The 13,641-nt window shown below is 49.8% G+C and overlaps 1 protein-coding gene across 4 annotated transcripts in view; it reads right to left on the bottom strand.

The window, feature by feature from the left end:
• LRCH1 (leucine rich repeats and calponin homology domain containing 1) overlaps positions 1–13,641 on the bottom strand; it is a 149,691-nt gene that overhangs the window by 60,351 nt on the left and 75,699 nt on the right. For all 4 annotated transcript variants that reach the window (XM_037129495.2, XM_037129501.2, XM_037129510.2 and 1 more), the window contains exon 3: positions 1,805–1,931. In XM_037129495.2, coding sequence (XP_036985390.2) covers positions 1,805–1,931 — 127 coding nt within the window. The remainder of the gene's footprint in view (positions 1–1,804; positions 1,932–13,641) is intronic.

Genomic DNA, 13,641 nt, shown 5'->3' with positions numbered 1-13,641 from the left:
GTGACCTTAAGCAAGGCCAGTTACCCTTTGTGGTAAAATAATGGCCACGGGCTGGATTTTCACCGACGTCACAAATCAATGCTTTTCACAAAGGTCAGGCTTGTTGACACACAGGGGCAATAAAGTAGAAAGAACACAGGCTGCCCCGCCCAGTCGGGTGGTCGCCACTGGCCACATGGGGCCACTGTGCAGGACAAGGGTGACCCGTCCAATCTGTGAAGCACTGTAAGTATAAATACACACTGGACTTCTAAGACTTAATGCAAAAAAAGAAAAGAATACACAATATCCCACTCACTTTACAGTGCATACATGTTGACATAATACCGTGGCTACCTTGGGTTAAAGTACAGCATTAGAACTAATTTTCTCTTGAAGTGTAGCTACCTTAAGAAGGCATTTCCCCTCGCATCATTGCCCTCCCGCTGCACGGTGCTCAGTGAGGGGATGCAACACCGGTGCCAAGTTAGCCGCGCCAGCCTGAGGTTCTACACGTCGCTCACTGTCTCCCGCCTCAGTCTCCTCATCTGGTAAGATGACAAGACCTTGGATGAGATGCCCTTTAAAACCTCTCTGGCCCTGGCTGGTGTGGCTCAGTGGACTGAGTGCCACCCTGAGAACCAAAGGGTCACCTGTTCCATTCCCAGCCAAGGCAGATGCCTGGGTTGTGGGCCAGGTCACCAGCAGGGGGCACATGAGAGGCAACCATACACTGATGTTTCTCTCCCTCTCTTTCTCCTTCCCATCCCCTCTCTCTAAAAATAAACAAATAAAATCTTTTAAAAAATGAATAAATAAATAAAACATCTGCCTCCGACAGTCTAGACTCAACAGTACGAGACAGCAGTCAGCGGTCTCTGAACTCGAGTAACAGTTGATCCACGAGGGACTCGGGTGCTGTCCCCCTCAGCCACGCCTCGCTGCAGACACGACAAAGTGGCCACAGCCCTCAGTCTGGGCCTCCCGGCCACCACCACACTGGTCCAGGTGGACTCAAAGAAATGAGCTGGAGAAGGCACACAAGGGGGAAGTTACTGGCCATCCGTGTTCTGGACGGGCGCCCACTTGGAGGAAGGTCCTTTTCAAGGTCGGAACCACAGTGGTCAGCTCTGTGCCACACACGAGCTCAGCATGAAGTAATGCAGCCTGGAGGACGCACCGTGACCGCTAGGTGCTGACCTGATGGCTCGTTCTCACCTCTACACCTGCCCAGCTGAGCTCCATGGGAGTCTAGAAAGGAGTCGCTCTTTCCCCTCCTGAGAAACCAGGCAAGGAGCTGAGTCAGGACAGAAGGAGCTGCAGTCCCGGCGGGTCTGACTCTCGGGTGCACGCACACAACGCCTCTCTCTGCCTGCCTGTAACGTGTCCTGCTTTTCCATCCCCGGGGATGTGTTCATGTGGGGCACGGTGGCCCCAGTCCTCACAGAACCGGGGTACTGTGTTCTCTCTGCCTCGTGACCTAACTACATACGTTCACAAAGTGAGGCCTGCTCACTTGTTTGTACATCATTTTTCCAGTTGGTCTGTAATTCATGACCAGCTTATCTCCACGGTGGAAAGAAAGAAAAACCTAATGAGCGTATGGCATCCTGTACACGTAAGGACAGGTAAACTCCAGGAAACCTGGAACTTTCAGGAACCGTGTCTGCCCCACCACCGCCAGTGGTGGTCCTCCCGCTCTTCACATCTTCATCTCCACGGGCTCCTCTTTCTCCAACCCTAGCAAAGAGTCTTTCTGGCAACTTCAATAGACGATGATTAAACAGGCAAAAAAAAAAGAGCATCTTAAGGATCAGTCACATACCAGCTCCATTAACTGTTTGAGCTGCCCGATCTCCTCCGGCAATGAGCCCAGCTTGTTGTTACTGGCGATCAGGACTCTGAGAGGCAGGGCGCACAGGCAGGGGGGCAGGGCCGACAGCTGGTTCCGGCTGCAAAGACAACACAACAGGCACACGCGTGAGCAGGGCGGGCCGCTGTGAGCGAGCGGCCAAGACATTTCACAAAAGTAAGAGCCCAGTGGAGTTTCTGGATACGTAAATAACACAGACCTCACCTGCATAAGGAAAGAAAACACAGGTTACAAAAAGAGAAGCTCGGGCCATTCTGGGAGATCAACCCTCCCACCCCCAGCACAAGGAACCCTGCAGTGGCCGGCCAGGGGACAGGTGGGCGATGTGCCCTGCACCGCCAAGAGCAACAGGACGCTGGTGCCAAGTGTCACCTTTCTGACAATGTGAGCAGGAAAGTCTGCGAGGACCAAAGCCACCAGCACGTGAGGGCATCAGCCCATCTGTTTTAGGAGTGATGGAGAGAGCGTTTTCCTGCAGTTCACAAAACCACCGGCCAATTCCCAACCTTCTGACTCCCTGCGGTTAAAGTCTGTTTCCATATCTGGTACAGAGCTAATTTAAAAAAAAAACAGAAAAGACAAAAGAAATCACTGTCGAGTGTTCTGAGAGATGGGCAGATACTGAATGAGTGAAATCTAGGAGACACCCATTTGTACATGGCAGCCCCTTATCCCCCCTTCGCCCTCCCCCCCCATGAGGGCCCTTCCTGCTCTCAAGCGAGGACACAGATGGGTTTCAGCCTCCCCTTCCCTCCCGGCCACTCTGCTGAGGAAGCCAACAGTCAGGAGGCAAAACTCCCAAAGCGCCCTGCGTCCTGGCGCTGCACCTACTTAGATGGCGAAGGTCCCCGTGCCGCGCGCGCGCGCGTGTGTGTTGCACATGGCATCTGTGGGTGCGAGGGGCTGACACAGACGGACGGGCTGCCAGCGCCACAGCATGTGACCAGTGGCCATTTGGGGTCGGCAGGTACAAGGACAGGTCTTTATCATCAGGAGGTGAATAGTACGACAAAAAGGTAAACCGCATCAGGAGACTGGGTACAGGGTTGCCCGTATGTGTGAGAACGCGCTGAGGCGCACACTGTGGTCCGGGCGCTTTTCTGTATGTGTGACACAGGTTTCCACTGAAGGGCTCACTCCCCGTGGGAGCGGGCAGGGATCTGGCCGGCCAAGGGCGCCTCCAGCTGACAGGCACGTGAAGAGCAGGCGCTGAGCCCAGGAAAGCACCTTTCTAAGGCGGGGGCTCTGCTGTGACCCACCCTCCACCCGATATCTCTCTGCTCCTGGCCCCCAGGGTCCCGGTAATGAGGTCTTTAGCAAGAAAAGACTCAGCCACGTCTCTCTGTGGCCCAGATCCAAAAAGAAAGCTACTTTCATAAAGGAGTACGAGGAGGAGAGAACTTTATGAGGGTTCAGGGGGCGGGGGAGAGACTGCGAGCTTTTGGGGGAGGAGGGCGGGGGATGGAGAGGGGCTTCCGGCTGGAGAAGGAGCAGCTGGCTCCTGGTTAGGGCGGCAGACGAGAATGAGGCTGCTGGGCCCACCCTGGCGGCACCCTCTCCTGGTCCCTGGGGACAGCGGCAGGAGAAACTCGGGCTACCAGCCTGTCCACCTGCCCTGTCTGATCCGCGGGAGCCCAGTGAGGCACCTCCGGGAGGAGGAGGAGGAGGTGCCAGCTTCCGGGTGCCCTGCTGGGAGAACTGTCTTCAAAGAGATTAACTCCTGACAAGAGAACTCCGTTTCTCAAAAGGTGGCAAGTAAACAATTCGGGATCTAATTTGTGGCTATAAAATATTTATTGATATGTTATTAATTTGATATTGCATGCATTATTCCTGCCAGAATTCTTCCAGGGTGGGCGCTGATATAAAATAAAATCAAATGTAAGCTTGTGAAAGCGCCTACGGTTTCTTTGCTGGGGAAGAACGCCATTTACGCTAAACGCTGCTGATGGAATCGCCACGTATTTATGCCCCCCACACTCCTGCATTTAATCACCGGCAGGAAGTAAGACACCAGGACTCCAGCCACAAGACAACACGCGTGGAGCTGGGGCACACTTCTGCTTCTCCACCCACCTGTCCCCTCAGCCTGTCCTGGACAGGTCCTCTCACAGGATGTCCCCGTGTCACCCGTAACTTGCCCCGTAAACAAGGAAGTACACACTCGCACATCAAACCCCGTCACCTCTCCAGAATGTGTTCTCGAAGGAAAGGAGAAGCCGGGTTCCCTCTAATCTTCTGGCCACATCGGCAGCTGGGCTCTAAAAGCCACTCATCTGGCAGCAATTTTTCTCTGGCAAGTTAAGAGCCCCAGGCTGCAACCCACTGCTCAGCCCCCACTCGTCTCCGGTGGGCCTGCCCAGCAAGCAGGAGAGGGTTAACAATAAGGCTGTGCAATGTCTGATAAGGTCATGGCCAGCGTTTATCCTCCAATCAAGCCTGGGAGCCACATCTGAAAGCAAAATTTAAAAGAAGAATGAACTCTTTATGAAAGAGTCGCTAAGTGGGGGAAGAGGGCAGCTCACTTGGCACAAGTCACAGATTTGGTTGCGGTGGCCAGAGACTTCCTGCATCCCAGAGCCCAGCCACCCAGCATCCCTGCCCGGTCTGGGGAGAGGAGGGCGCTGGGGCAGCGGGGGTGGGAGGGGGGCGGCATGCAGGCAGGGGCTTTTCCCGAAGCTGCGGCTAATGCCTGTCCCCCCTCCTTCTCCGCTGATCGACTCTGTTAGACTTATGTCCTCGTTCCGCCGTGCAGCAAGGCAGCCAGCTCATCACAGTGAGAACCTGGTGAGAGCCTAAGTGTGCAAGATAAACTTCCTCGGTTCCAAGTCCCTAACAAACCACAGAATTTCAGGCCAAACAAACCATGTACCTATTTCCAACCTGGAGAACCAAGAGCAGCCCTTGTAATCACACGAGTAACTTTTTCTCACTCATCTTCTCCAATTCCAGGGTCCTACCATTTCTCCGGGAAACCGTGGTCCCCGGGAACCACCCCCCACCACCACTGACTTCTGGGTGTGCCAAGAGAAACAGAAATAATGGTGTGAAATCATCAGCCATCGCAAATCTATTAAGAAAATGTCAGGTGGGGTCGGGGAAAGTGGTGGTGGGAAAAAGGAGACCACTGTACCCGAACAACAATTTTGAAAGTCACAGTAACACAGTAAACCACGTCTGGAGGGCCACCAAGGAAGCAGGCCAGGTTTCCCCTCGGGGCACCCAGGGCGGCTCACCCTGGAGGGGTCTCAGCCCGGAAGGGGCAGGAACAAGGGCACAAGGAACAAGTAGCTCCTTCTGTGCCCTGCACTCGCACCTGCAGCACAGAGCGATTACACTGTAGCCAAGAAAGTTTCCTTTTCCCCCGGGATACCTCACCCAACAGTGTGTTCATGTTCTTGTTGCACACCCTACACAACTTTCATTGAAGCCACAGTAACTCTACCCTGTTTTGCATAAGACACTTGACTGCTCACTGTCTTCCTGCACGCACCACAGCGAGCCACAGGCAGAGAGAACCGTTTCCTTTTCCTGCTTGGTCTGCTCTGAAAAACCCACCCGGGCAAAATGTCGCACCCGTGTTTCCCTATGACTATTTCCCCTCCAGCGCCAGGGTCCCCCTTCCTGCCCACCACCCTCCATGTCTTCTATAATTACCAACAAAAAGATCACTGCGTGAGGTTGTCCACTCCTACTTAGGTCGGCTTCAATTCCATAGCTATAAAAACCAGAGATATACCTCTAATACTATGTTCCATGAAATTATTAATCTCGAATGAGACTGTGTACAGGCATAAAGCCTGGGAGTCCACATTGAAATCTAACTGTGGCAGCAGTTGTGCCCCCTACAGCTTGTGTGTGGCGATCATTTGGAGACCGAGCACATTGCAAACTGGGAGGGAACACAGCATCCTGGTTTCAACGGGACCTTGAACCACTTCTCAAACACTACAGCAACCTGTTCCACCCAGACACAGAGGCCACGGTTTGAGAAGGGAAAGGGTCAGCTTTAGAAAAGAGAACGAAAGAAAAGCTGCAGAGAGCGAGTGCCTGCAGCCGCTCAGCGCCCAGGCATGGCGCTGCACTGGCCTCACGCAGGGCCGCCCCGCTGTGCGTACCGGCACCATATCTGGCCACTGCCCCGAGCTGGTTTCCCACGGTAGCAGCTTGTCGGTCTCCTCTGGAGCATAAATAAAGCCTTTCTTAAAATATCCCGTTCTACGCCCCTCACGGTCATCCAGGGCCACTACCAACATCTGCAATTCGATTTCAAAGTGCAGGGATGGATACCTCGCCCTTCCTCTGTTACTCCTCCTTTTTTTCTGAGAGCTTTTCAATCCACGGGGAGGAGTCTCCGGCTTGCTGTTACCGAGAAGGTGCACCTGCCTGTCTTGCCTTCTCCTCCAAGCCACTCCACCAAAGCCATGGAATTATATGCTTTTGCTTTAACTTTTTTTTTTCAGGAATAAAGGATACCGATTCTGACTTCAAGGAGAACAGGACACTCAGATCAACTTTTACCCAGGGACACTGAGTTAATGAAAAAAGATGTAATAAAGCCCTGGCCGGATGGCTCTGATGATTACAGAGTGTCACCCTGTGCACCAAAAGGTTGCAGGTTCAATTCCCGGTCAAGGCACAAACCCAGGTTACGGGTTTGACCCCCAGCGAGGACATGTGCCAGAGGCACCTGTTTAGTCTCTCTCTCTCTCTCTCACTTTCTTCTCTCTCTAAAAATGACCCTCGGGTGACGATTTTTTAAAAAGTAATAAAAATTAAGATGCCTACACATTATCACTCATCATTTGCTTCACCCTCGATTTCTGAGACTTTGGAACGGGCAGTGTAGCCTGGCATGCGGGAATGTAAGTCTGTGCGTATTCTCTTTCTCCCACTTACCCTCTGAGAGAACGAGCCTTCACAGAACTTCTATCATGGAGCCTGACCATCGCTGATAATTCCGTTCTATTTACAAACCGTACTCTAAAACCCACTTCCTTTACCCAAGTACCAGACCTCTGCCCGTTTTTTGTAACCCATACTGAAACTCGTGTGCTGTGCCACAGACTTGAGTCCCCAAAGCTCGACAGACGCCTCTCGGGTTGTTATTACAGATGAGGCGCCGTGCTAGGCACTCAGACGATGATCACTTACTACGTTCACAGCGGCCCTGTGACATCAGCATCCCACCTCCTACTGTTCAGACTCAAGAGTGGACCCTGCTCAGAAAAGTTAAAAACCCTGCTCCAGGTGCCTCGTGCGTCTGTGCTGTGGTTTGAAGCCCGGTGGTTCGGCTCCAGGTGTGTGATCGGCCCTCCTTACATCCCAGCCTCTTCTCATTTACCGTGGAACGGAAAGTGAAGGCAAACCAAGGAACCAGCGGGAGGGCCCCGACTCCCCAACAGGGGAGCAACGAAGCCCCAGGCGGGTAGTTCAACGGCTGAGTCATATGTGGAGGAAAGGGCCAGATCTCGTTTCTGAATCCACGCTGGGATTCCAGAGGAAAGCAATACGAGCCTGGAGAGGAACAAAGATCCAAGAGTCCCGGTCAAAGAAAGAAGGAAACGGGTTCCGTGTGGCGCGTGCCGAATGCCGAGGAGTGGACGGGCGGCTGAGAGACCGGAATGTCGGACGGAGGGGGAACTGAGGGTTTGTGCTCAAACGGGCCACACACGTGGAGACTCTGTCGGAGCCGCATGAGGTCCGTCCGCAAGGGAAGGTTTCAGGCCCAAGGGCCGCGCTTCGGGTGCAGGAAGAGAAAGAGCACCGGGCTCCGGAGCAGAGGAGAAACAGACCGACAGAGAAGTGGGCGGGAAAGCACGAGCCCGAAGCCAAAACGACTGTTCGGAGAGTCTGAAAACATTCTCCCACCCGCCCTCCCAGAAAAGTTCCATCGGAAAGAAGAGCAGCTGGTGAGGAGGAAAAACCTTCAGCAAATGCCACAAAGAATCAACAAATGTGAAGTCTGACATCCGGTGAATGACGGACGTGTCCTTGGTACACCAGAGCATTCATCTTCGTCTGAAATAAACTGCACTCTGCCACCGACAGATACAGGATAATGAACAGACGAGTAAACACTTATCTATGTTTAAAAGGCGCTAAATAAAGAGGCAATCAGCCTGGATGATTGCTCTGTGCAACACACTTCCCGCTGTGTTACATCCTGGGCCTTTCTCTTTTCTACTTGCCTCTCAGCCTTTTAACACATCCGGGCCACACCAATTACATGGCCCTTGAACTTGACATCATGACAAGCTCTCTACCCTCATCTTTTCCTCAGACATGAGGTCGGTTCCTGGAGGGTTGGTTCTTCGTGTGACAAACACTCTTCGTTTCCAAACCAGGATGACAAAAAGCGCTATTCTGAGGCCTGGTAACAGGCGGGCCTCCCGAAAAGAGGGAAGCGTTGGGAGTTGCTTGGAGGGGCGCATCATCGATTTGCATGATACATGAACTTTTTTTTAAAAGCCTACCCATTAACATCCAACTTTTCCACAGAGTGTATTTTGGGGACCTGACACTGACCCAAGGGGACCCCTGAGGTTGGAAACAAATGACACTTTTTCTCCGACGGAGTCCGGGGGGTAACTTTTCTCTAGATCCATCGCTCCCGAGTCACAAATGGACGAACCAATTGCCGAGTAGCATGGATCAGTGCAGCTTAAACTATCAGTTTCCTTAAACTATCTTCACATTCCTTTTTGCTGTGGCCGGCCAGGTGCCAAACGGAGTATCTGAAAGCACCGCCTGGTGTCACGAGGTTAAAAGCAGGTGAGTGGAGATTCCTGGACCACCCAGCTCCAGGTCATCCACCACCACTCATGGCCAAACCGCCTGATAACTTGCGTCTCCCCGTTCAAAGAGAGGATCTCATCCCCTCTGTCCCGCTAGTCCGTCTGGGGGTCCAGCAAATGCACAGGTGCTCCAAGGAAGGACAGGAGATGGCCAAACGCCCACAGAACAACCTGCTCTGGTCACCGCTCCACACTTTGTCCCCTGAACACCCGAGCTCTGCCGTCTTTCCAGAGAAAGAACCGCAGAATATGTACTTATGTTTGACTAGAGATCTCTGCCCTGAACAAGCGCTACTTGAAAATCCTTTTCTCATTATTTTATCCAGATTTCCCTCCCTGAGTTTGCCGAGCACACACCTTCCTTTCGGAAGCAGGCTGACATTATTTTTAATATCATACTCTGCAACTTAACAGCCACTGTGGCATTTGTATTCCTTTTGAAAAGGAAGTGATGCATTTGGATGGGGAACTAGGAAAACCATTCCTCTGTCTCTTTTCTCAAAAGCCACTCTGACACAAACGTTTCTTATTCGTCCGGTTACTGTAACATTACCAATAAGCAAATAAGACCACTGGGAGGGCCCAAGGGAAGGCTGGCCTGGCCATTCGGCCTGCGGACGGCAGTCAAGGTTACCTGCCTAGAGCCCTAACTCCATGTGGCCGGGACTTCCAGGGACCAGGGAAGAAGGAGGGTGCTAACAAGCCCAAAAAGGCAGAGTTCAACAGAGACAAGACTGAAGATTACGAAGTCAAATTTTCACAAACTCCAGTTTAAGGGGCCAAGGCTTCAAGATTACCTCTCAGCCAGGTTTGCAATCGAATAACCAAAACAACCCATAGAAATTTACTGGCAAGTCTTAAGTTTTCTTAGCCCACCAACCAAGTATATTATTAAAAGATTAAAGACACCTGGCTTAATAGCTGAGTTGGTTAGAGTGTCATCTCAATACACCAAGGTTACAGGTTCGATCCCTGGTCAAGGCACATACCAAAAAACACTGATGAGTATATAAGTAAATGGAAGAACATAACACTGTTTCCTTCTCTCCCTCTCTCAAAATCAATACACTGAAAAGATAAGAGAGGGCATAACGTTTCTCTACTGAGTCAAAACGTATGGCCCCTGCACTCCACACTCCGCTCACAAAGAGTCTTTCCAATGAACGAATCCGACGGCACCACACTTTCCTTGCAGGGAAAGCATTGCTGGCCTTCCACACGTGATGTGTTCAAAGGCTTGAACACCACCCCCAACCTACAGAAATGAGAACTCTAAGGACTGAACGAGAGCTCTGGAGGTCCAACATCCAGCAACCAGGGAGAACCCAAAGAAGGTGGAAATAACAGCGCAACATTAAAATATACACCGCCTCAAATATGTTAGAGCTGATGAGAGCCAGGCATCTTCACACTTGGGAAGGAGAATAAGGTGCACAGCAAAGTAAGTGATAACAGTGTAATACATATAGAATGAAGTTCAGAAGTGCCAAAGACAAAAGAGCTATGGGAAGAGATAAAAGGGGGGAATATGGGAGATTTTTCTGCAAACCCAAAACATTTAGACTAGCAGCAAAGAATTTCTCTGTAGCAAAACAAGGGGCAGAAAACATAATATCTTTAAACACAATAGAAAGAACTGCCAGCTTAAAACTTTATATTAATGTAACCTAAAACTTTGTACTAATAATTTGAAATTTCTGTCAAAGATTTGGAATCGAAGACATTCCAGGAAAAGACTGCATTTACCACAAACAGACCTTCACCAAATGAACTCCTTAAAAATGCACATTAGAAAGGAGAGCAGACTCTAAAAATAGTGAGATAAAATAAGAAGAGGGAGCAAAGAATCTGGTAAAAATAGGGGTGACTGCTAATAAGCATTGGTTGACTAAAAGCAAGGGAAACACCAAGGTGGACCTAAAATAAGAAATAAAAATAATATTTAAGTTTGGAGACAGGAGCTTGCAATTTATGCTTTCTATAAATGCTGTTATGTTGGGGAAGATAAAATAACTTTAAAAATCTATCCTACAGAAAACTTATGGGCCAAGAAAGTGATGCAGAAAATTTGAAGATTTAGGAGTGACTTGAAAAATACTACATATTAAAACTTTTAGGCATAAGCTGAAACACCAAGCATAGCACAGTCTCTGGCCCTAAAGGCTTCCGTAAAACATAAAATTAACTAAAACTTAATAAGCTAAATATCCAAAACTCAGGGAATTGGGAAAAGAATACACCTATAAGAAAATGTTAGAAAATATAGTAAGTAAAATTTACATCTTATTTATGTATCAGAAATTAATGACATTGGAAATAAAGAACCAAAAGGATGGGAACTATCATCATGAATGATTGTTTTAAATACAAAATTAAGACAAACGTCTGAAAAAATGAGGAAAGGAAAGCAACACATACATTTACAGTATCACAAATCAACAGGGGGAACCAACTATAAATACAGTGAAAGACTTTCAAGTCACAAAGGCCTCCCCCTATTAAATGTTGAGTTGGTCTCCTGGAAAAATTTTCTAACCGGCTTTACGGCTACGACTCTGTGCCGGGGACGTGGCCCGCAAGGAAGCGCAGCGTCCGAGGAGATAGCAGGCGGGAAAGTGCTGAGCCCACAGTGTCTGGCCAAGAAATAAATTCCACTAGTTTTTATTAGTCTCATTTACGAAGCGGCGTGGCCTAGGAAGGCATCATGAGGCCATTTTCGATCTAAAGTAACGGCTGTGGAAGGGCCCCCCCCGCCGGGAGTGTCCCAAATCCCCACGCCGCCTTCCACGCGTCAGTCCTTGTCTTTCGTTCCCGCCTCGCTTCTACAGCACCTGTTACGAGCGTGGTCGACTAGAATGCCGTTCGGGGGAACATGAGAAGCTGACCCCTGACGAAAGGTTTCAAAAGCCTTTTGTCTGTTCTAGTTAGAAAAATCAATGTAATTGGCGGCTTGTCCATGTGGAGCCTGCAGAAAGAACTGGGAGAATTGCTGTGCAAAAAAAAAAAAAGAAAGAAAAGAAACAAACTATACAGTAAATTAGAAGTAGGTCTTTACTCCATCTTAAGAAAGCAAACCTGCTGCACAAAGATCTTAAAAGACTCTCTGAAGATCAGAGGCAGAGCTGAAAATAAAACCAGGACGTTCTGCCAGCAACCTAGCTCTCAAAGTCACAATGTGCCTTTTGGGTCTCACTGCCTCCCCCCGCCCCCCAATATAAACACTGAGCTAAAGCAACGTCTATAATCAGGTGGTGTGCACCATGGAAAAATCCTCGTTGGAAGCCTTGCCAAGTGCCGGGCCGTATGAAAAGGGATGGAATCTGATAAGGTTCCACCTTGGAAACACGTGCCCAGAAAGTCCACTAGAAAAGGCGAGGCTTAGGCCAAACCCTGGCGGCCACTGCCCGCCTCACTCTGTACAGACGTTTTCAAATTTCAAGATGACATAACAGCTCGGTGTCCTCCTGTCATGTCACAAAACAAGGTGGCTACCAAAGGCCAGTCCCAAAATAGGTGAAGTATTCTCCTTTTTTCCCCCTTGGCAGAAGGTAAGAAAGATCTTTGTAAAAGGATGTAGGAGTTACAAGTGTGCCTTGCACTGAACAGAACAACTCACGTTCCCCGGGTGAGGAAGACACTGTCCATTTTATCGGTGCCCAGAAAGAAGAAATGCTACCTCGCAATGGACACTTTCTTCAGAAATGTCACTGCAAGGAGCCTGAGGAATAAAATTAAACCCTTAGGAACAATGAGAATGAATTCATTCACAAGAAGAAAATATAAAATCTCTATTTATAACAATATAAAAAGCTCTATACAGCCACTCTGGCTGACGGGACGCTGCCTCCAGTCCTTCCAACAGACTCCACTCTGAGGGTTAAAGAGTACTTCTCCGAATGGCCCCACACACATGCAGGAATGTGGGGATACAGGTTATACAGCCGGGAAGCAGGCAGGCTCCTTCAGCCCATTGTTTAGCAGCCAAAAAGGATGCCAAGCTTCAGACAAAGCAGCCAAAACAGAGATGTGATAACATTTTGTTTAAAAAAACAAAAAACAAAAAAACCCGTCCTCTTCTTTACATGCAATGCCTCCGAATCCACTCCCGTCGGTTTGGGAGAGAAGGGAATTCCAGTGAGGAAGCCAGCTCCCGGCTCTGCGTAGTCACCCTGGCAAAGCACAGACAGTCACCAAGAGTTCTGGAAGCAATGCGATCAGAGGCTGTGAAGAACTTTCATTTTCTGGCAGCTTCTCCTATTCCTGAACCGCTCCGAGGTGACACTTGCAAGCTAAGGTCCCTATTCTTAGAGCCACAACACCCCTGAGGGTGCCAAGAGTTTTCGGCCTCGGTCTGTGTTCTGAAGGTCCGTCTCCCCCAGGCGCCTTGTCAACAACAGCCTCTCCAGCCTCTTAAAATAGGTTTCCAACTTCGCGAGGATTTCCTGTGGAACTCAGGTGCAAAAATGTTTGTTCCTCCATAGGAACAGATCCTGCTTAATGACTTTGATTGTTCCTGGCCCCGTCCCCTGTCCATAAAGACGCTGTGTCACAGGACACACACAGTGCACACACACTCAGCTCACAGCCTGTCGTTGCAAGCGCCGAGAAGTGAAGCTTAAAAGGTGAGACCCTTCGTGCATGGTCTACATCAGCAGCAAAAAAATCCGTGTTTTCCACAAGTACGACCTTTCGGTCACGTGAAGACATGCAGAAAGCATCAGTTTTTAACTGCATTTAACAGAGAAGTTTTGTTTTCGTTTTTGTTTTGTTTTTTAACTTGTGCCCACGACACCTGCCTCTATCGAGGACAGGAACTGGGTTCCGGGCACCGTGCACCCAATTTGACATTTAAAGATAACATCCCTGAGAGATCCTGTCAGCCAAGAAGCTGGGTCAGGGCCGTGACACCGCCACTCCCATCATCTTTGTTGTCATCGCTGTCACCATCGGCATCAAATATTTATGGCTCTACTCTACTGGGAAACCCAACAT

Source organism: Artibeus jamaicensis, unplaced genomic scaffold (assembly GCF_021234435.1).
Source record: "Artibeus jamaicensis isolate MK-2021 breed Jamaican fruit bat unplaced genomic scaffold, CSHL_Jam_final contig_415, whole genome shotgun sequence".
NCBI lineage: Eukaryota > Metazoa > Chordata > Mammalia > Chiroptera > Phyllostomidae > Artibeus > Artibeus jamaicensis.
This window is presented reverse-complemented; position numbering and strand designations above follow the sequence as displayed.